Raw genomic sequence first — 24,757 nt, forward strand, 5'->3', positions numbered from 1 at the left:
CGGGTGCTCTACCGCTGCCCAGCGGCAGAACCCCGAAAGCCAGCTTTCAACTTCAACTTCCAGGATGAACTAACAGAGAGATATCCTGGTATGGTAATCTAGGTAAGAGATACCCTGGTATGTTAATCCAGGTAACAGATATCCTGGTATGTTAATCCAGGTAACAGATATCCTGGTATGTTAATCCAGGTAAAAGAGATATCCTGGGATGTTAATCCAGGTTACAGATATTCTGGTATGTTAATCCAGGTAACAGATATCTGGGTATGTTAATCCAGGAAATAGATATCCTGGTATGTTAATCCAGGTAACAGAGCTGTCCTGGTATGTTAACCAAGGTAACAGATATATCCTGGTATGTTAATCCAGGAAACAGAGATATCCTGGTATGTTAATCCAGGTAACAGATATCCTGGTATGTTAATCCAGGTAAAAGAGATATCCTGGGATGTTAATCCAGGTTACAGATATTCTGGTATGTTAATCCAGGTAACAGATATCTGGGTATGTTAATCCAGGAAATAGATATCCTGGTATGTTAATCCAGGTAACAGAGCTGTCCTGGTATGTTAACCAAGGTAACAGATATATCCTGGTATGTTAATCCAGGAAACAGAGATGTCCTGGTATGTTAATCCAGGTAACGGAGATATCCTGGTATGTTAATCCAGGTAATGGAGATGTCCTGGTATGTTAATCCAGGTAACAGAGATATCCTGCTATGTTAATGCAGGTAATGGAGATATCCTGCTATGTTAATCCAGGTAATGGAGATATCCTGGTATGTTAATCCGGGTAACAGAGATGTCCTGGTATGTTAATCCAGGCAATGGAGATATCCTGGTATGTTAATCCAGGTAATGGAGATATCCTGGTATGTTAATCCAGGTAACAGAGATATCCTGGTATGTTAATCCAGGTAATGGAGATATCCTGGTATGTTAATGCAGGTAATGGAGATATACTGGTATGTTAATCCAGGTAACAGAGATATCCTGGTATGTTAATGCAGGTAATGGAGATATCCTGGTATGTTAATGCAGGTAATGGAGATATCCTGGTATGTTAATCCAGGTAACAGAGATATCCTGGTATGTTAATGCAGGTAATGGAAATATCCTGCTATGTTAATCCAGGTAATGGAGATATCCTGCTATGTTAATGCAGGTAATGGAAATATCCTGCTATGTTAATCCAGGTAATGGAGATATCCTGGTATGTTAATGCAGGTAACAGAGATATCCTGGTATGTTAATGCAGGTAATGGAGATATCCTGCCATGTTAATGCAGGTAATGGAGATGTCCTGCCATGTTAATGCAGGTAATGGAGATATCCTGCTATGTTAATCCAGGAAATGGAAATATCCTGCTATGTTAATCCAGGTAATGGAGATATCCTGCTATGTTAATGCAGGTAACAGAGATATCCTGCTATGTTAATCCAGGTAATGGAGAAATCCTGCTATGTTAATCCAGGTAATGGAGATATCCTGCTATGTTAATCACGGTTCTTAGTAAAGGCTCCTGGTTGCTTGTGTGAGGCAGAACCGCTGCTGTTCCAATGAGTTCTCAGAGTTCCTGTGTTCGGGTTTGAGCAGAGGACCACTTGGTTCTGATGGAGGTTGTTCTGATCACATTGGTTGACTTTCAGACGAGTTTCTGAGCTGCCTCCTCGAGAACGAGGTCCTAAAGCTTGTATGATAGACACCACCATTCATTATTAATAACACAAACACACACACACACACACACACACACACACACACACACACACACACACACACACACACACACACACACACACACACACACACACACACACACACACACAAACAGGCTGCTTTATAATTTATTGGCAGTGAAATGAATAAATAAAAGTGAGTCGAAGACAGAGATGAGAGTTGGAGTGAACGACATGAAGCTGAGAGTGACGTGTGTGTGTGTGTGTGTGTGTGTGTGTGTGTGTGTGTGTGTGTGTGTGTGTGTGTGTGTGTGTGTGTGTTTGTAGCACACAGCCTCAGTGCTCGTTCAGTAAACCAGCCTCAGAAATCTCAGGTCAAGTCTCTGGAGGGTCACTGTGACAGCTGACCACTGACTGCCTTGACCACATGACAAATCAGGATGAGACATCTCTGTACAGTAGGAGGGTGTTGACAGGATGAGAAATCTCTGTACAGTAGGAGGGTGTTGACAGGATGAGAAATCAGTAGGAGGGTGTTGTCAGGATGAGAAATCAGTAGGAGGGTGTTGTCAGGATGAGAAATCAGTAGGAGGATGTTGTCAGGATGAGAAATCAGTAGGAGGATGTTGTCAGGATGAGAAATCAGTAGGAGGATGTTGTCAGGATGATAAATCAGTAGGAGGATGTTGACAGGATGATAAATCAGTAGGAGGATGTTGTCAGGATGAGAAATCAGTAGGAGGATGTTGACAGGATGAGAAATCAGTAGGAGGGTGTTGCGTCCCGGCGGACAGGAGGCGGCTCGAGCGCTGGCAGCGCTGCGTCAAGGCAGAAGGTCGGTGATCGACTACGCGATTGAGTTCCGCACTCTCTACGCAGACTGCGCCTGGAACGATGCGTCACTGCGGGACACCTTCCTCTACGGGCTGGCCAGCCCGGTTCGCGACCAGCTGTTCCTGGTGGATCTCCCCGATCACGTCTGACGGTCCGTGATCGCCCGAGGCAGACTGACCAGCGGGGAGGAGAAGCCAGGAACGCATGAGAGGATCATGCCCCTCTCCGCCCCGCCTCCCAGCAGGAGCGAGTTCCGAGTGCTGCACAACCTCCGGAGGAGTCGATGCAGTTTGGCCGCACCGGCATCTCCACGCAGGAGCGGCATCGGCGCCTGACCAGCGGCATGTGTTTGTACTGCGGTCAGCATGGGCACAGAGCTGCAGCGTGTCCTTTTAAAGAACAAGCTCCTTAACCCAAGCTCACCTGGGTTAAGGAGGGCCCCGGTGAGTCTTAAGAACTCCTTCACTGCACCTTTAAGAAGACTCACGCCGGCTCAACTGAGGTATGCCGACACCACGGTGGACATTGATGTTTTCATTGACTCCGGTGCAGATGAGAACTTTATGGACCTTAAGTGGGCTGAGAGACACAATATTCCCACTGAACTGTATCATTGGCCTTAAAGACTTTTGCTTTAGATGGACGTAAGATATTTTCCATTGATAAAGACTCTTTCTGTTCAGTTATTGTTTGGTCCCTCCCATGTTGAGGAGATTTCGTTTCATTTAGGTTTAAGTCCGTCCTACAGAGTTATCCTGGGCCTTCCTTGGTTACGTTTGCACAAGCCCCATATTGACTGGGAGTCGGGGGTTATTTTGAGTTGGGGAAGGAACTGTTCTGGGCGTTGTCAGTCAGTGTCTGGGGTTAAGGTTGCAGTTGTGGAGGTTCCTGAGTACCATGACCTAGAGCAAGTTCCCAGCTGCTACCACGATCTAAAGGAGGTTTTCAATAAAGGGAAGGCTACATCTCCTTATGACTGTGCCATTGAATTATTGCCAGGTACCACTCCCCCCAAGGGTCGCATTTACTCTCTCTCTCAACCCGAGAATCAGGCCATGAAGGATTATATCGAGTCCACCTTCAAGGCTGGGATAATCAGACCCTCGTCCTCTCCTGCAGGGGCAGGTTTTTTCTTTGTTGAAAAGAGGGACAAGACACTTCGACCTGCATTAATTACAGGGGTCTCAATGAGATAACCGTTAAGAACCGCTACCCACTACCCCTCATGACTTCGGCCTTTGAATGCCTGCAGGGGGCTAAGGTCTTTACTAAGCTGGACTTGCGTAATGCTTATCACCTGGTCCAGATTAGGCAGGGGGACGAGTGGAAAACGGCGTTTAACACACCTTCTGGCCATTACGAGTATTTGGTCATGCCTTTCGGGTTATGCAATGCCCCTGCAGTTTTCCAAAATCTGGTCAATGACGTGCTGAGAGACGCATTGAATAAGTTTCTGTTCGTGTACCTCGATGACATTTAGATTTTTTCTTCTGATCTAGCCAGTCATGTCAGTCATGTTCGTTATGTTTTGGGGCGTCTTCTGAGCAACAATTTGTTTGTTAAAGCCGAGAAATGTGTTTTTCATGCTCCCACGGTTTCTTTTCTTGGACACGTCATCTCAGAGGGGAGGGTGGAGATGGACAGGGAGAAGGTCAGGGCTGTAGCTGATTGACGACCCCGGGTAACCGCAAACAATTGTTACGATTTTTGGGGTTTGCTAACTTCTACCGGCGGTTTATCAGGGGATTCAGTTCCATCGCGGTGCCACTACATGCCTTGACTTCCCCCAAGGTCCCGTTTTCTTGGGGTCCCTCGGGTGAGCAGGCGTTTTCTGAGCTCAGGGCCAGGTTCACCTCGTCTCCCGTGCTTAGTGTGGCGGATCCAGGACGGCAGTTTGTGGTGGAGGTGGACGCTTCAGATGTCGGTGTCGGGGCAGTGCTCTCTCAGCGCAGCAGTAAGGATGGGAAGCTGCACCCATGTGCCTTTTTCTCCAGGCGGCTGACCCCGGCTGAGCAGAACTATGACATTGGCAATCGAGAGCTCCTGGCCATCAAGGCTGCGCTGGAGGAATGGAGGCATTATCTGGAGGGCGCAGAGCACCCGTTTGTGGTATGGACCGACCATAGCAATCTCGAATACATCAAGTCAACCAAACGATTAAATTCTCGGCAGGCTCGCTGGGCTCTGTTCTTCACCTGGTTCGACTTTGTGGTGTCGTATCGCCCTGGGTCTAAGAACGTGAAGCCTGATGCCCTTTTCCGGGTCTTTGAACCGGATCCTGCTCCTCGTTCCCCCACGCCAATTTATACCTCCGACCTGTGTGGTGGGGGCGGTGACGTGGGAGATTGAGGAGCAGGTTCGGCGGGCTCTGGAGGGGGTGACGGTGCCGCCAGGTTGTCCTCTCAATCGCCTGTTTGTGTGTTCCCCAGTATGGTCTGGGGTGATTCAATGGGCCCATACTAACCTGCTGTCGTGTCACCCAGGAACTCAGCGCACCATGTTTGTGGTGAGACAGCGCTTCTGGTGGCCAGAGATGAACAGGGAGGTCCGTGAGTATGTCCGGGCTTGCCCTGTTTGTGCGCGTAACAAGACCTCGCGGTCTCGCCCCTCTGGTCTGTTGCAGCCGCTCCCGGTACCCACCCGACCATGGGCAGACCTGTCCATTGACTTTGTCACTGGCCTCCCAGACGCAGAAGGGTTTACTACCATCCTCACCGTAGTGGACCGGTTCGCTAAGATGGCCCACTTTGTACATTTAGCGAAACTCCCATCAGCCAAGGAGCTGGCAGAGGTCCTCAGCATGACGCACGTGTTCCGTCTTCACGGGTTCCCGCGGGACATTGTCTCAGACAGGGGGCCTCAGTTCGGGTCTCGGTTTTGGAGGGAGTTTTGCAGGCTGTTGGGAACGACGGTGAGCCTTTCGTCCGGGTACCACCCAGAGTCTAACGGCCAGACAGAGAGGGTGAACCAGGAGCTGGAGTCCATCCTTCGGTGTCTGGTCTCTGACAGCCCAGTTTCTTGGTACAGGCAGTTTGTCTGGGTAGAATACGCGCATAATTCCCTGCCCTGTTCATCTACTGGGCTGTCTCCATTTGAGTGTGTGTATGGTTACCAACCTCCACTGTTCCCTTTGCTTTTGCAGTGATCTGCAGAGCATAAGAGGCTTGCAGACCGGCACCGGGTTCCCGCACCTACTTACACTGTTGGTCAGCGTGTGTGGCTCTCCACCCAGGACCTGCCTATCCACTCAGACGTGAAGAAGCTGGCGTCAAGGTTTATTGGACCTTATCCAATAGCTAAGCTGGTTGGTCCCTCTGCAGTCCGCCTTCATTTGCCCCGCTCACTTCGTGTTCACCCCACCTTTCATGTGTCCAAGGTTAAACCTGCCCGGGTTAGCCCCCTGGTTCCCTCCTCAAGAACCCCTCCTCCCCCCCATATTTTAGAGGGTGAGGAGGCTTTTTCTGTCAGGCGGCTCCTGGCAGCTCGACGGCGTGGCCGGGGGTTTCAGTACCTGGTGGATTGGGAGGGGTATGGTCCTGAGGAACGTGCCTGGGTACCTGCTAGGGACATCTTGGACCCAGACATGATCAGGGACTTCCACAGGCAGCATCCACAGATGCCTGGGCCGTCTGGAGCCGGTCGTGGAGGGGGGGGGTACTGTCAGGGATTAGGCTGGGATCTCCCTTTAAGAGTGGGCGGGCCACAGGTCTGGGCGGTCGGTGCCACACCTGTACCCAGTTCTGGCATCACCAGGCCAGCTATATATGTCCTGTCTGTGTTCCTTGTTGGTCTGTTAGTCATCCATGTCTGGTCTGTCCTGTCCAGTGTTTTGGAGTTCAAGTCTGTTGCTCCTCAGGTCGAGGAGCAACCTGCAACTCATCGGTCTGTACTGTCATTATAAATAAAAATACTTGATTGAACTCAGCCTGCCTCAAGAGTCCTGCACTTGGGTCCTGTCCTTTACCCGTGACACATCTCTCCTAGTTTGAACTTTGTTTGTATTATTGACTGGAGCTGAAGATATTCCAGATAATTGTTTTGACTGATACCATAAGTTTCTATTAGATTTTTAAATGGAATAAAAGAGTTATTGAAAAGAAGGTGTTCCAAGTTTCTTATTCCCTTGTTCTGCCATCTTGTGAAGTTTATTGGTTTCTTCCTTTGCAGGATGTCAGGATTGTTCCAGAAGGTGTGAGTTTGCAGGGAATGAGTGACGATCCATTCATTTGAAGAAATTCCCACCAAGCTGTCAGAGATTGTTTATATTGACGCTTTTAAAGCAGTTGTGTTTTTTGATGATAGGACTGAAGAAAGGAAGGTCTCTGATGTGGAGATCTTCACAGAAGGTTTCAATGTCCAGCCAGCCTTCATCTAAGTTTCTGATTAATCCATTTTACCACATAAAGTCATTTATTGGCAAGATAATAATTATAAAAGTTTGTAAGTTCTAACCACCTTGGTCCTTGGTGTTCTGCAGTGTTTTTAAACTTATACCTGATGGTTTGTTTTTCCATAAGAATTTTGAGATATGGGAATCCAATTTATTAAACCATGTTTTTGGTGGTTTTGTTGGGATCATTGAAAAGATGTAGTTAATTTTAGGCAGGACCCTCATTTTAATTGTTGCGACTCTCCCCATAAGTGATATAGGAAGTGTCCTCCACCGAGTGAGGTCCTCTTCTATTGTTTTAATAAGGGGGTGTAGTTTAAGTGCACCAGGTCTGACAGTTTGGCTGAGATATTAATGCCGAGGTATTTGATGTTCCCTGGTTTTAGTGGGGTATTTGGTGTGTACTGAAAAATAGAGTTAATAGGCAAGACAACTGATTTTTTCCAATTTATAGAATATTCTGGAATTGCAGAGAATCTGTTTATTAACTCTATTGTTTGTGGAAGAGAGGTCTGTGCGTTTTGTAAGAAAAGTAATACATCATCTGCATAAAGGCATATTTTATGGGTTACATTCGCTGTTTGTATTCCTTTTATGTTATTGTTCTGTCTAACGACTGCTGCTAATGGTTCTATAGAAAATACAAAGAGAGATGGTGAGAGTGGACACCCCTGCCTGGTACCTCTCTCGAGATTGAACCTTAAGAAGATTGATCATTTATTTTAACACAGGCACTGGGTGAGGTGTACAGGGTGAGGTGCTTTTCTCAATTTCCAGAGACCAGAGAAATGCCACAAATCCACTGAGCAAAAAGAACAGAACCTCATCAAGAAGCAGCAGAACCTCAACATGATACAGCAGAACCTCATAAAGAAGCAGCATAACTTCACTGAGACGGAGGAGAACCTTACTGAGAAGCAGAACCTCACTGAGAAGGAGGAGAACCTCACTGAGAAGAACCAGAACCTCACTGAGAAGAACCAGAACCTCACTGAGAAGCAGTTGAATGTCATGAAGAAGCAGTGCTCCTCATCAAGGAGCAGCATAACCTCACTGAGAAGCACTGGGATGTCATCAAGAAGCAACAGAAGTTCATTGAGAAGCTCTGGGTTAAATCAAATCAAATCAAATCAATATGTATTTATATAGTACTTTTTTATACAGTGAAGTAACACAAAGTGCTTTAACAAGAATTAATAACAGTGCAAAGATAAAATAGATGAATAAAAAGCAAATGAACACACACCGACGCATGCAGACACACACCATAGGTGAAGACATGCCTAGTGACATGAAGACATGCAGGACACTGAGGACTAAGGTGATATGAAGACATGGAGGACACTGAGGACTAAGGTGATATGAAGACATGGAGGACACTGAGGACTAAGGTGACATGAAGACATGGCAGGACACCGAGGACTAAGGTGATCTGAAGACATGGAGGACACTGAGGACTAAGGTGATATGAAGACATGGTAGGACACTGAGGACTAAGGTGATATGAAGACATGGCAGGACACCGAGGACTAAGGTGATCTGAAGACATGGAGGACACTGAGGACTAAGGTGATATGAAGACATGGCAGGACACTGAGGACTAAGGTGATATGAAGACATGGCAGGACACCGAGGACTAAGGTGATATGAAGACATGGAGGACACTGAGGACTAAGGTGATATGAAGACGTGGAGGACACCGAGGACTAAGGTGACATGAAGACATGGAGGACACTGAGGACTAAGGTGATATGAAGACATGGCAGGACACAGAGGACTAAGGTGATATGAAGACATGGCAGGACACTGAGGACTAAGGTGATATGAAGACGTGGAGGACACCGAGGACTAAGGTGACATGAAGACATGGAGGACACTGAGGACTGAGGTGATATGAAGACATGGCAGGACACCGAGGACTAAGGTGATATGAAGACATGGCAGGACACTGAGGACTAAGGTGACATGAAGACATGGCAGGACACTGAGGACTAAGGTGATATGAAGACATGGCAGGACACTGAGGACTGAGGTGAGGAAAGGGCCGCATTTTTGGCCTTCCACACTGGGGGTGGCACGACTTTTTACCACAGGGGGCGCCGCCCCACAACCCCCCCCCCCAGACGGGCACCAGCCAATCCCAACACATATGTGGGGGACCAGCCAGGGGCCCGGGGCAGGGAAACCCATGGGACGGCACCACCAGCAGGGAACCGGTCCACCACCAGTGTAGCGCCCCCTAGAGGAACCACTAGAGATAAAAATTCAGTTAATAACCTAATAAAAGTAGAACATTTTATAATTATCTTAGATAGATAAAAGTAGATAAATAAATTGATAAAATACATAAACATATATACATAAATATATAAAAACATACACATATATAAAAATGAGTTAAAAGCTTGATTAAAAAAGTGAGTTTTTAACCCTTTTTTAAAAACCTCAACAGACTGTGCAGCCCTGAGGTTCCCCGGCAGGCTGGTCCACAAACGGGGGCCATAGGAGGTGAACCAGCCTCCCCGGGGGTCTTGGTCCTCGTTTGAGGGACAATTAAAAGGCCGGTGCCAGAGGACCTCAGGGCCCGCCAGGGTCGATATGGTAAAAGCAGTTCGGATAAATAAGAGGGTGCAAAACCATTAAGACACTTAAAAACTAATAAAATAACCTTCAAATTGATCCTGAAGCCAATGGGGAGCCAATGCAGGGATTTTAAAACAGGCATGATGTGGGCCCCCTCTGGTCCTCTTCAGCACTCTGCAGCAGAGTTTTGTAAAAGTTGTAGTGTTGATAAAGTTTTCTTGGGGAGACCAGAGAGCAGGGCGTTACAATAGTCAATCTGACAGGAGATAAAAGCATTAGCTCCTCCTCTTCCTGAGACAGAAGTGGGCGGAGTCTGGCTATATTCTTCAGATGATAAAAACCAGTCTTGACAATTTGACGTGTGAGATCAAATTAAGCTCAGAGTCAAAAGTTACTCCCAGGTTCTGTACAGATGAAGACGAGTTCAAATCTAGAAGTTTTGGTAAAAGTTTCTCTCTCTGGCGTTCACGACCAGAACTACAACCTCTGTTTGGTCCTGGTTGAGCTGCAGGAAGTTTGCTGACATCATGACTTAATATCTAAAATACAGTTAAGAAGGACATCAGTCGGCCTCGTGTCATCAGGAGACACTGTCACATACAGCTGTGTGTCATCAGGAGACACTGTCACATACAGCTGTGTGTCATCAGGAGACACTGTCACATACAGCTGTGTGTCACCAGGACACACTGTCACATACAGTTGTGTGTCATCAGGAGACACTGTGTCATCAGGAAACACATATAGCTGCGTGTCATCAGGAGACACATACAGCTGTGTGTCATCAGGAGACACTGTCACATACAGCTGTGTGTCATCAGGAGACACTGTGTGTCATCAGGAAACACATACAGCTGTGTGTCATCAGGAGACACTGTCACATACAGCTATGTGTCATCAGGAGACACTGTGTGTCATCAGGAGACACATACAGCTGTGTGTCATCAGGAGACACATAAATCTGTGTGTCATCAGGAGACACTGTATGTCATCAGGAAACACATACAGCTGTGTGTCATCAGGAGACACTGTGTGTCATCAGGAGACACTGTCACATACAGCTGTGTGTCATCAGCATAGCTATGGAAGCTGACGCCATGTCTCCTGATGACGCCCCCTAGTGGCAGCATGTATAGATTAAAAAGGGCCTAAGATGGACCCCTGAGGAACCCCAGAGCTGATTTCATGGGTTCCTGAGGAACGTGTATCCAAACTTACAAAGAAGCGTCGATCAGTGAGATCAGAACTGAACCATTTAAAAACATGACCAGAGACCAGATTCCTCAGTCTATCTAGTAAAATGATCAACGTGTTAAAAGCAGCACAAAGATCCAATCAAATCAAGACTGTGAGCTGTTGGAGTCTTGATTGTACCTGATGTCATCTAAAATCTTTAAAAGGACGTCTCTGTGCTGTGGTTCTTCCTAAAACCAGATTGATGATTCTCTAAAATGTTATTTGTAAGTAAAACATTATTCAAGTGATTAAAAACTATTTTTTCTCAAATGTTGCTTAAAAATGTTAAGTTGGATCAGGACGATAGTTGTTAAGAACCTTGGGGTCTAAACTGCTCTTCTTCACCACCACCGTTTTAAAGGCGGTGAGGAAAACACCGTCTGAAGAGAGCAGTTGACCATGTTTAAAAGTTGTTCCTCAAAGAACCATACAATGACGTAAAGTGAGGCAGGAAGTGGATCTGAAGGTTGTTGGTTGAACTTGGGAGAAAAGTCCACCAAGTGTTCTTCCATCAACCAGAACAAAACAGTCCAGTGATTCCTGGTGAAGAACCAGTCCTGATTGATTATCTGTGGTAAAGAGCCATTTTGATTGGTTGATCAAGGAGACCAATGTAAACAAGACAACAAATATGACAAATGAGAATAATTAGAAAAATGAAATACAATGTGTCAATTAAAAGCACCTGCAGTAATTAGCCTGCTTATGGCTCATCGCGTTATGCCTTGCCTCCCTCTGGCCTCCGTTTGAGATCATGACCCCCACTCACACTGACCCTCCAAGGTCCTGCCACCTGGTGGACACTCGTGGTCATTACATTCCTACTCAGACATGCACGCACACACACACACACACACACACACACACACACACACACACACACACACACACACACACACACACACACACACACACACACACACACACACACACACACACACGCACTCATGACTCCAGCAATAAACTAACCCTGAGCCCTGCAGTTAGCTGCTAACTGCTGACAGTCCCTGCATGACCTCAGTCCCTTGGAGACATCGATCGGCTGGTGGTCATGTGACCTCACTCACCTGCACACTTGGTCCTGGCTCTGAGGGCCGGTCCCGGGTCTCCTGTGCCCCCCTCCAGGGGCCTGGTGAGCAGCACAGAGATCTGGTACTCGGTGTCGGGGTCTAGGTGCCCGATCTTATGCGTCTGCTTATCGACGGGTGTTGTGTCGATCAGAACCCCCGCTGTGGTCCGGTACTCCACCTGGAACCCAAGGACCCATCAAGTGCTGTACCCAGCCCAGAACCCATCCCAGACACCAAAGCCCAACAAAACACTCCAAAAAACAGACCGGAACCCCGGCGGAAATCTAGACTTGTCCAGGATCTAGTGAAAAAGAAATCCCAGAAGTAAACCCAGAACCAGCCTGGATCATTTTCTAGTCCGGCTGCTGGAGGTTTAGACCTATGAAGCCTCGTTTCCACCGCAGAAAAATTGCAGGGATAGAACGAAGCAGCAAGGTAAATCTGGTGCGTTTCCTCCACAGAAAGTTGGTAAAAATGTAGTTTAGAGCTCCTCAGATATGTGACATTACAACAGTAATCTCAGTCGGGGTGGCAGATCGGGACCTTATGAATCCTCTGTTGTTGTTGTTTACATCCTCCGCTTTGAACTAGTTGTTTAGTTAGCTTTTTTTTTGCAGCAACAGAGCTGCAGCTGGAGCGCATTCCAGCGACACAAAGACAGTTAGCTCTGGTGCTGCGCCGCGAGATGTGACAGCCGCAACTTCCGCCTTAGAACAGAGATTGCGGATGCGATGTGAGGACAGACATCAGGGCTTGGGGCTTGAGGTAGCACTGGTGCGCCGCGTGTGGACACAGTCCGAGTGTGATCGTCCCGTTGCATCACGTAGCATCACATAGCATCACGTAGCATCACGTAGCATCACGTAGCACCAGTGCATGGGCCAGTGGCGCGACGCAACGTGATGCGACGAGCGGACTTGGTAGCGCATCAGTTACGGCCATAGCATCTGCTCCCGAGTCCCGGTCTCTGTCCCTGCCTCTGCTCTTTAGGGACCAACATGAAAGTTGCACAGCAAAGAAAAAATCTAAACAAAAAAACCAACCAAAGCTGAATACGCTAACAACAGAGGATTCATACAGCGGACACATTAAAATATTGAGGGCGTGTAGTAAATCATTGACCGATCAGCAGACGGCTCCTCAAAACCAGACCCATTCTGTTGTCCTGAGTTCCCCAACAAAGGCGTGGTGGAAGAGACTCAACCTTTGGAGCTGTTTTTTCTGGAAATCACAAATTCTTGCAGTGGAAACCCGAAGCGGACCGGACCATACCACTCCATCCGTTTACTATTTGTGCAGTGGAAACAGGGCTTTTCTCTGAGTCTGGTTCTGCAGGTTCCTTCTCCTTTAAGTCTGGTTCTGCAGGTTCCTCCTCCTCTGATTTAGATTCTGCAGGCTCCTCCCGGCCAGTTTAGTGATAAAACTGACTAGAATTATACTGATCTTTGATCAGCAGAACGTCTAAATGAGTGAATGAACAGAAGGGGGCGCAGCAGAACTTTTAAATGAGTGGATGAACAGCAGGAGGCAAAATAGAACCTCTAAATGAGTGGACGCTGGGTGCCTCACCTCTCGCTCTACAATCGGTCCATCCCCATTGATAGAGTTGGCGTTGAGTTGGATCCACAGGTAGGTGGCGCCGACCGCTGTCAGCTGAGGTGGAGCAATGGGGACGGGGGGCTCTGAGGACCCAACAGAACCAGGATCAGTGTGCACAAGACACACACACACACACACACACACACACACACACACACACACACACACACACACACACACACACACACACGCGTGCGCGCGCACACACACGTGCACACGCACCCACACACACGCACACACACACACACGCACGCGCACACGCGCGCGCACACACACACACACACACACACACACACACACACACACACACACACGCGCACACACACACACACACACACACATACACACACACACACACACACACTGTGCAGAAGGGATGAAGTGGGTCAATAGGAAGTGGAACAGTTCCATTGAGGATTCTGGGTAAGAGAATTCCGCTCTATTGTGATTCGCCGAAGGTCACAAATATTAATTATCTCATTAACTCCTTCCTCCCTCGTTACCAACCCCCAGGTGTGTGTGTGTGTGTGTGTGTGTGTGTGTTGAGGAAATAAAATGGAATATGACTACAAAAAAGAGAGCTTGTGATAGAAGAAGAGATGGAGGAGAAGGACTTACGTTTGACAGTGAGGTCAGCATAGGAGGACACGCCCACGCCTCGCTCTGATTGGGCAATGCAGCGGTAATGTCCAGTGTCCCCCTTGGTTGTATTTTCCACGTCAAAACTCGCCACGTAACGGCGGGAATTAGCCGGTTTGGTTTCCCTAACGACAGCCTGACGACCAGCCATCCCCTGTGCCCCAGAGTAGAAAAACACAGTACCACCATGTGTCAACAACACAACAAACAAGTTGAAAACACAGTGTTCACAACATGTCAACAACACAACAAACAAGTTGAAAACAGTGTTTACAACATGTCAACAACACAACAAACAAGTTTAAAGCAGTGTTTACCACATGTCAACAACACAACAAACAATTTCAAAACAGTGTCTCCAATGTGTCAACACAACAAACAAGTTGAAAAGACAGTGTTCACAACATGTCAACAACACAACAAACAAGTTGAAAACAGTGTTTACAACATGTCAACAACACAACAAACAAGTTTAAAGCAGTGTTTACAACATGTCAACAACACAACAAACAAGTTTAAAGCAGTGTTTACCACATGTCAACAACACAACAAACAATTTCAAAACAGTGTCTCCAATGTGTCAACACAACAAACAAGTTGAAAAGACAGTGTTCACAACATGTCAACAACACAACAAACAAGTTGAAAACAGTGTTTACAACATGTCAACAACACAACAAACAAGTTTAAAGCAGTGTTTACCACATGTCAACAACACAACAAACAATTTCAAAACAGTGTCTCCAATGTGTCAACACAACAAACAAGTTTAAAACACAGTGTTTACGACGTGTCAACAACACAACAAACAAGTTTAAAACACAGTGTTTACGACATGTCAACAACACAACAAACAAGTTTAAAACACAGTGTTTACGACATGTCAACAACACAACAAACAAGTTTAAAACTGAGTTTACAACGTGTCAACAACACAACAAAACAAGTTTAAAACAGTGTTTCCAATGTGTCAATAACACAACAAAGTTTAAAACACAGTGTTTCCAACATGTCAACAACACAACAAACAAGTTTAAAACTGAGTTTACAACGTGTCAACAACACAACAAAACAAGTTTAAAACAGTGTTTCCAATGTGTCAATAACACAACAAAGTTTAAAACAGTGTTTCCAACATGTCAACAACACAACAAACAAGTTTAAAACTGAGTTTACAACGTGTCAACAACACAACAAAACAAGTTTAAAACAGTGTTTCCAATGTGTCAATAACACAACAAAGTTTAAAACACAGTGTTTCCAACATGTCAACAACACAACAAACAAGTTTAAAACTGAGTTTACAATGTGTCAACAACACAACAAAACAAGTTTAAAACAGTGTTTCCAATGTGTCAATAACACAACAAAGTTTAAAACACAGTATTTCCTACATGTCAATAACACAACAAACAGGTTTAAAACACAGTATTTCCTACATGTTAATAACAACAAACAAGTTTAAAACACAGTGTTTACGACATGTCAACAACACAACAAACAAGTTTAAAACTGAGTTTACAACGTGTCAACAACACAACAAAACAAGTTTAAAACAGTGTTTCCAATGTGTCAATAACACAACAAAGTTTAAAACAGTGTTTCCAACATGTCAACAACACAACAAACAAGTTTAAAACTGAGTTTACAACGTGTCAACAACACAACAAAACAAGTTTAAAACAGTGTTTCCAATGTGTCAATAACACAACAAAGTTTAAAACACAGTGCTTCCAACATGTCAACAACACAACAAACAAGTTTAAAACTGAGTTTACAACGTGTCAACAACACAACAAAACAAGTTTAAAACAGTGTTTCCAATGTGTCAATAACACAACAAAGTTTAAAACACAGTATTTCCTACATGTCAATAACACAACAAACAGGTTTAAAACACAGTATTTCCTACATGTTAATAACAACAAACAAGTTTAAAACACAGTGTTTACGACATGTCAACAACACAACAAACAAGTTTAAAACTGAGTTTACAACGTGTCAACAACACAACAAAACAAGTTTAAAACAGTGTTTCCAATGTGTCAATAACACAACAAAGTTTAAAACAGTGTTTCCAACATGTCAACAACACAACAAACAAGTTTAAAACTGAGTTTACAACGTGTCAACAACACAACAAAACAAGTTTAAAACAGTGTTTCCAATGTGTCAATAACACAACAAACAGGTTTAAAACACAGTATTTCCTACATGTCAATAACAACAAACAAGTTTAAAACACAGTGTTGAATCCCATTACAAAATGTGAAGAAAATGTTGAATAAGTCCAGGAAGCGTGATGCACCAGCTCCACAATGTTGATTCCCTTTTCATGGTGAAGGACTGTTGTATACAAGGACACAGATGAGTGTGTCCCGACCAATCACAAGGAAAACATCACAAAATCTGGGGCCATGGTATGAGAAAATATAATAGGTTAGACTTCCTCTAACCAATAGGTGGCACCAGGACAGTGAATGGACGTTAGCATGTGGAAGTTTTCTACAGATTGCACCATGTGGAGCAGAGTTACACATCACTTCCTGTTTCATGGCAAACCATCCATAGGCACGCCCTTTGGGTTTCAAGACACATTCTGAGCGTTTCCTCAGGAAGACCTGCTGGATATAGTGGACATACCGGACAGATTTCAGGTCTCCATGACGAACATGCCACGCGTAGCGCAAAATGGGCTGAACTGAACCCAGAATGAGTCTGTGGCAGAGAGGTAATCGGCAACAGACTCTATCAGGGGCCGATGACTCCATCATGAGTCTTCTTTAATTGGCCTTTTATCAAGACAGTTTTGTCTTTTTGCTTGGTGGCCTGGTTTGGTCAGACCCCTTTAAAAGAGAGAAACTCACTGAAGCAAATAGTAAAATGGTCCAGTCGTCTTATTGGTGAGTCTCAGTTTTTCCCAGCTTCCCTGTTCGATAAACAGGTACAGAGGATGGCCTCAGCAGTCCTTGATAATGACTCCCATCCTTTACGAGGCGAATTCCAGCTCTTGTCCTCTCCACGAAGGTTCCTGGTCCCACGGTGCAGCATGACGTGTTTGAAGAACAGCTTTGTTCCTGTTGCATCACTGAACTGAACAAGACCAAGTGACATTGCACTTTATTGTATTTATTCATTTCTAGCTATATTATTATCATGGTGACTCTTCATTGAATGTTCTTATCCTGGTTTACGTTAGTGACTGCCTTTATCTCTCTAAGGTTATATTGTTTTTATTGTGGTTTCTCTATCTATTTTTGATTTTATTTTAATTATATATCAGTACATTTAGCTCTTGTCTGTCTTGCCTCACTTGACCAATTATTATTTTTATCTGCTTGTTTGGTTCACTGTGTGTCTTTATTTGTTACGATGTGCCCAGTGATTAAAAAACCTGCAAAATAAGTCCACCCACGGTTACCAATAAAGTAACTTTAAACTTGATCTTGACTCCATCAGGTGCCAATGACTCCATCGGGAACCAAGGGCACCAAGCCAGGGCAAAAGGAGAAGGAGCCTGAAACAGGTTTCATGTTGGATTGTGTTCTGGTTTTGACTTGAGTTTACAATAAAGAATGACATTTGGAAAGTCTGTCTTTACAAAAACCACAGACCGGAACCCAGATTGAAATCAAGACTTAGGCCCAGGATCTAGTGAAAAAGAAATCCCAGAAGTAAACCCAGAACCAGCCTGGACCATTTTCTAGTCCAGGTTGCTGGAGGTTTAGACTGATGGAGGTTAATGTGAGGAGCCACACCTGGCTCCAGCACCAGATCCTCCCTCACTGACTCTCCTGCAGGCAACCTACTAATTGACTCCTCCCACCTCTTAAGCCCTGCAAGGAGGCAGATCCGGTTCCAGAAGATTGCGTTCTCACTCGAGGCACCAGCCACGGCTCCTCGGCCAGCCTCCTCTCCACGCAGCGCTCTCTCCTGCTGCAGTCCTGAATGCCCTCCCCGGCTTCTCGCTTCCAGCATCCTTGGCCACCCCATCCTCGCAGTGCAGCGCTCCCTGCTGGGGTCCTCGTGTGCTCTCAGCTCCTCACTCCGTGCCTCCTCAGTGCGCCTCCTCCTGGTGCAGCACACCTCCCTGCTGCGGTCCTCTCGCCTGCACACTCTGCATCTCGGAGTCTCCGTTCCCTCGTCTCCCAGGTCTTGCAATGTAAATAAATGATTGCTAATTGCACCTCCTGGTCTGCTTCTGGGTTCCAGAACTCCACGCACCGGCTCTCAGCCGGAACAATTAAGGCATCTTACTGTGTTCCTCTGAGTCTGGTTCTGCAGGTTTCTCCTCCTGAATCTGGTTCTGCAGGTTTCTCCTCCTGAGTCCGGTTCTGCAGATTTCTCCTCCTGAGTCTGGTTCTGCAGGTTTCTCCTCCTGAGTCCGGTTCTGCAGGTTTCTCCTCCTGAGTCTGGTTCTGCAGGTTTCTCCTCCTGAGTCCGGTTCTGCAGGTTTCTCCTCCTGAGTCTGGTTCTGCAGGTTTCTCCTCCTGAATCTGGTTCTGCAGGTTTCTCCTCCTGAGTCCGGTTCTGCAGATTTCTCCCACCTCTGAATCTGGTTCTGCAGGTTTCTCCTCCTCTGAATCTGGTTCTGCAGGGTTCTCCTCCTCTGAGTCTGGTTCTGCAGGTTTCTCCTCCTCTGAATCTGGTTCTGCAGGGTTCTCCTCCTCTGAGTCTGGTTCTGCAGGTTTCTCCTCCTCTGAGTCTGGTTCTGCAGGGTTCTCCTCCTCTGAGTCGTGTTGCAGCGGTGTGTTGCATTGCTGATGCGTTGTATGAACCCCTGCTCCCCATAGGACGTAACATCCTCTCTGGATTAATACAGTGCAATAAAATCAAAAATGTATGCTGTGTTGCTATGTCATGTTAAGTCACTGTGCTGAGTGATGACACACGCTGTGCAGGTGAGTTAGTGGGCGGAGCCTCACCTGCAAGTGTAGCAGCACGTTGCTCTGTGGCCGTCCGTTGACTGTGCAGTGGAACGTTGCTCTCTGTCCGGCATTCACTTCAACACCTTTAATGTGCAGGAAGTGCGGTGTGCTCACTGAGGACACACACAGAAAGTGACTTTGATTTTAAAGTTCTCATATTCTCTGGTGACCCTCCTCCTCCTCCTGGTCTGGTTGGTCCAGAAACCTCGTATTCAAAGTTTCTCGCTCCTCCATTTGAATATTGGGTCATAGGAGCTGCATCCATCCCACACATGCCCATCTTGGGAAGATGGGCATGAGCGTAGTGGTGCCAGAGCAGAGCTGCCTAACTGTACGAGGAGCCTACCTTGATTGTGATTGGCTAAACCCACAATGACACTATATAGGGTTTGATTTTTGATTGGCTGGTTGGAGCAACACTCTTTTTAAAACCTGGAACAAGCCAGGGAGAGAGAGAGGACACACTTTCTTCACCTCTGGGATGTCGTTCCAGGTGTGGGGACCATTAGTACTGCTGGGAAAGTTAATTTAGCGCAATATGACCCCTTTAAGATGGAGAGACCAGCTTTCACATTGTTACCTCATGAACCAGTTTGCAGCTTGTAAAATGTGTGTACTTACTACACTGGTGTCCCTGCAGCGTGATGTCCTTGATAGCTAGCACACCTGCTTGTCCCATGCTGAGAGCTTCAAACACAACCTGCAACACAGAGCACACCTGCAGGTTGACCATGACAGTATTACGGCTGGGAGCCGGCGTGTAGTGTTCTGAACCCAGAAGCAGACCGGGAGGCGGAGCAGTTGCAGCGTGCACAAAGTTTATTTAAACTGCAAGACCTGGCAGATGGGGATTGGCGACTCCAGTGTGCACGGGCCAGAGGACCTCAGACGGTACACTAAAGCCCGGTTCACACAGCAGGATTATAAAATTGTCGGCAGATTTCCCAAACCTAAGAGACCACATACGACCATATATAATCAAAGGTTTAACAGTTTTGGTCATACAGTGCATGGTGTGCAGCCACTTGGCAACATCAACACACCAACCCATTTTACTCAGATGGGAAATCTCACGAGATTCCAGAGTCAACAAATCTGGAGGACGAAGAGGATGCAATGGTGATCACCGTGGTGTGTTTTTTGCCCGAAAAAACACGTTTTAAAAAGAGGCATTGGTTCGTCATGAATACTGTTTTGATTTTTGGATTCCCCACCCGCTTCCAGTCTGACGCCACCGTCACCTGGCTTTCTGATTGGCTATGTGTCACCGCCAACAGGCTGGTAGCGTCTTCCCCTCGGAGGACGCCACACGGTGAGAACTCGGGCCAAGACAATCCAACATGTTGAATATCCCCGATCTCAGATTGGAGCGGTCCTGACGTCCTTCAGAGCAGACGACAGCAGTCTGGACACACCACACATGGCAGGAATATCTGAGAACATTATCTTATGATGATCTGAACATCCTTAAGAGTGTCTGAAGGACAGAATCGGGGCCAAAATCGGACTAATTATCCTGTGAACCGGGCTTAACACAATGTTCACCATCAGTTCACAATGTTCACAGTTGATCATGAATCAACTGTGTCACTTGCATTGCAAATGTATACAAGCTAACCTTACTATGTACGGCACAAATTAAAAACGGATGGACAATTAAGTGTTAAACATGTATCTAATTAATTATTTACAAACTCTTAACTAATAAATGAGATTTACGAATGACACTCTTTACTAATAGTAAGCTTTACTAATGACAAAGATTGGGTCATTAGTAAATCTAGTTTATTAGTAAACAGTTTATTAATAACTACCTTTACTAATGACAAACTGTTTTGCTTAAAACTAGCTTTCCTAATGACCCACTCTTTACTAATAAGCAGCTTTACTAATGACAGACTCTTTACTAATAAGCTTTACTGACACTCTTTACTAATAACTAGATTCAATAATGACAAACTGTTTACTAATAACTCACGCCACTAATGACACACTTTACTAAAGACTAGTTTTACAAATGAAATACTCTTTACTAATGAACTTGATTTACTAGTGATAGTGTTTACTAATAAACTAGCTTTACAAATGACAAGCTGTTTACTAATAAACTAGATTTACTAATGACAAACTGTTTACTAATAACTCACGCCACTAATGACACACTTTACTAAAGACTAGTTTTACAAATGAAATACTCTTTACTAATGAACTTGATTTACTAGTGATAGTGTTTACTAATAAACTAGCTTTACAAATGACAAGCTGTTTACTAATAAACTAGATTTACTAATGACAAACTATTTACTAATAAGCTTTACTAATGACAAATTGTTTACTGATAACAAGCTTTACTAATGAACTAGATTTACTAATGACAAACTTTACAAATAACAAGCTTTACTAACAACAATGTGTTTAGTAATAAACTAGATTTACTAATGACAAACTTTACAAATAACAAGCTTTACTAACGACAATGTGTTTAGTAATAAACTAGATTTACTAATGACAAACTATTTACTAATAAGCTTTACTAATGACAAATTGTTTACTGATAACAAGCTTTACTAATGAACTAGATTTACTAATGACAAACTTTACAAATAACAAGCTTTACTAACGACAATGTGTTTAGTAATAAACTAGATTTACTAATGACAAACTGTTTGCTAATAATTAGGGCTAAAGCATTTTTCACGGGTCCGAGCATAACACGATGCGACGATTACTTCAGCTCACCTCTGTTTCGGTTTGTTTGATCTTTAAAGTTACTTGGTGAACTAGTTTCCTAACGTACGAGGTGCATCTGACAAGACAGAGCTGAAAGCGGCTCGTGTCTCGTCGGCCACTGCCTCCACTCCGGTCGGGTTTTTTTTTTTTTGCTTGCTTACTTACTTGCTCTTAGTTTGGCTAGTGGTGTTTGAAAATTTTGCTCGTACTTAATGCGATACTTTTGAGAAGAACACAGTGAACAAGGCTGACATATCATTTCCCTGTTTGCCGCCACTGGACGTTTACATGAATCACCAGGTTCAAACACATCATTACAAAATAAACAGTCTTACAGACCACTGACACACACACACACATACAGCTGAACACACAAAGTAGCCTATATTCATGTGTATTGTGTTCATAAGAAAAAACATATAAATGTTACAAACTAAGCTTTATATACTGTATATAGTATATCGGGTTTTTTTTAATATAAAACATTGAATCTCAATTCTGAAGTTGTTTTGTAAATAGTTTTCAAATAAACAATAAATAAAGCAACTTCTGATCAATCCATATTAATTTCAGACTTTTTTTTTTTTTACTGATTTAAGCCCCACCCAGTTTCAATTGAGCCATGCCAACTTCCGGTTTAGGCCCCGCCCACTCCCACGTACAGGTAGGATACAGATGATTTAGATGGTTGAACAGATACAGATCGTGGTGTACTCGCTCATCCCTACTAATAATTAGATTTACTAATGACAACCTGTTTACTAATAACTAGCTTTACTAATGACACACTATTTACTAATAACTGGCTTTACAAATGACAAACTATTTACGACTAACAACCTTTACTAATGACAAACTGTTTACTAATAACAAGCTTAACTAATGACAAATTGTTTAGTGATAAACTGGCTTTACTAATGACAAACTGTTTACTAATAAGCTTTATTGATGACAAACTATTTACTAATAACTAGCTTTGCTAATTTACTAGCTTTACTGTTTACTAATAAACTAGATTCAGTAATGACAAACTCTTTACTAATAACTACCTTTACCCATGGCAAACTGTTTAATGGTAACTATCTTTACTGTTGACAAACTGTTTACTGATGCCAAGCTTCACTCATGACAGATTCTTCACTTTCATCTTTACTAATCCTAACCCTAACTAGATATACTAATGATAAACCGTTTACTGAAAACTAACTACTGATAACTAACGTTTTACTAATAGCCAAGAACTAACGACTAACTGTTTACAAATAACCAAGTACTAATGACTCACTGTATCGTAATAACTAGCTTTACTAGTGACAAATTGATTTCTCCAGAGCTTCCAACACCAAACAACCCAGGCTCCTGAGGGTCAACCTGCAGCTCACATGGTGGCCCCCGGAATACCTGACCAACCGTGTCTCTGACCTGGTCACCTGCAGTACAGGGGCCCCACAGGGGACTTTGTGTCTGACCTGGTCACCTGCAGTACAGGGGCCCCACAGGGGACTTTGTGTCTGACCTGGTCACCTGCAGTACAGGGGCCCCACAGGGGACTTTGTGTCTGACCTGGTCACCTGCAGTACAGGGGCCCCACAGGGGACTTTGTGTCTGACCTGGTCACCTGCAGTACAGGGGCCCCACAGGGGACTTTGTGTCTGACCTGGTCACCTGCAGTACAGGGGCCCCACAGGGGACTTTGTGTCTGACCTGGTCACCTGCAGTACAGGGGCCCCACAGGGGACTTTGTGTCTGACCTGGTCACCTGCAGTACAGGGGCCCCACAGGGGACTTTGTGTCTGACCTGGTCACCTGCAGTACAGGGGCCCCACAGGGGACTTTGTGTCTGACCTGGTCACCTGCAGTACAGGGGCCCCACAGGGGACTTTGTGTCTGACCTGGTCACCTGCAGTACAGGGGCCCCACAGGGGACTTTGTGTCTGACCTGGTCACCTGCAGTACAGGGGCCCCACAGGGGACTGTCCTGACCCCCTTCCTCTTCACCCTGCACACTGCAGACGTCTCCCACAACACGTCCAGCTCGTACCTGTTGTCCTCATCACTGACGGGGACGAGGGGAGGACAGAGAACTCAACCTGGACTTTGTAGAGTGGTGCCAGAGGAACTGCCTCCAGATGAACGGTGGTCAAACCAAAGAGCTTCTGGTGGAGACCCCCCCCCCCCCCCCCCCCCCGCATGGTACTGTTGCAGCAGTGGGCATCCCCCTCCTCCCGAAGGAGAGATACGGCAGCTCCTTCCTTCCTGCTGCAGTCACACTGTTTAACCCTACATCACAAACGCCCACATCTGGACAATTCATTCTCCCTATGTGCAATAATTGATGATGTGATTTTATTGATCTGATTCATGTGTGTTTTTTTATTCTCATTAATAAAAATCATCTAATAAATCAATAATTTATATAATCCTTATATGCAGTAGGTGCATGATAGTGTCCATAGAGTCCATGCAGTTTATACTGCATCTTTAAGCTACTGGCTCTTTCTAACTATTTCAAAAAAAAAATTCTGTGTGACTTATAACTGGCTTGACTAATGATAAACTCTTTATTCATAGTAACTAGCTACTAATGGTTTGAATGTTACCAGTGACTACATGTTTTTCGGATTGATTCGGTCAGTCAAGCGGTATGTGTGTGTTATCGCTTTGGAAACCAGTGCAACATTTCCTCTCTCTCTCTCTCTCTCTCTCTCTCTCTCATTTTTCAAACACCCTTCATTAACTCACTCCTAATACTGATGTATTGTTACTGCGGTGATGCTGCTAATGAGCAACATCTGCTGCAATGATGGTACACACAATATGTATGTTTGTGTGAGACAGAAAGAGGGAGAGAGAGACAGAGAGACACAGAAAGAGAGTGAGAGAGAGAGAGAATAACCATGACAGAAAAAGACAAGACAGAGACAGAGGGAGAGAGCATGAGAGACGGATAGACAGACAAAAAAAAGAGTGAGAGAGACGGAGAGAGATCTATCTAAAATACTGCAGTTTGTAGAATACAAATGAAAAAGGGGCCAAATTTGTCTCCTGAGGAGTTGCTTTTAAGTC

At 45.0% G+C, this 24,757-nt stretch overlaps 1 protein-coding gene across 2 annotated transcripts in view; it reads right to left on the reverse strand.

Annotated features, from left to right (window-relative positions):
• Positions 1 to 24,757, reverse strand: part of LOC308144321 (receptor-type tyrosine-protein phosphatase mu-like) — a 127,111-nt gene that overhangs the window by 49,588 nt on the left and 52,766 nt on the right. For both annotated transcript variants that reach the window (XM_080515412.1, XM_080515411.1), the window contains exons 5-9: positions 19,583 to 19,661; positions 18,959 to 19,074; positions 14,013 to 14,187; positions 13,365 to 13,477; positions 11,793 to 11,973 (exon numbers count right to left, since the gene is read on the reverse strand). In XM_080515412.1, coding sequence (XP_080371538.1) covers positions 11,793 to 11,973; positions 13,365 to 13,477; positions 14,013 to 14,187; positions 18,959 to 19,074; positions 19,583 to 19,661 — 664 coding nt within the window. The remainder of the gene's footprint in view (positions 1 to 11,792; positions 11,974 to 13,364; positions 13,478 to 14,012; positions 14,188 to 18,958; positions 19,075 to 19,582; positions 19,662 to 24,757) is intronic.

This window comes from Blennius ocellaris (assembly GCF_963422515.1).
Source record: "Blennius ocellaris genome assembly, chromosome: 19".
Taxonomy (NCBI): domain Eukaryota; kingdom Metazoa; phylum Chordata; class Actinopteri; order Blenniiformes; family Blenniidae; genus Blennius; species Blennius ocellaris.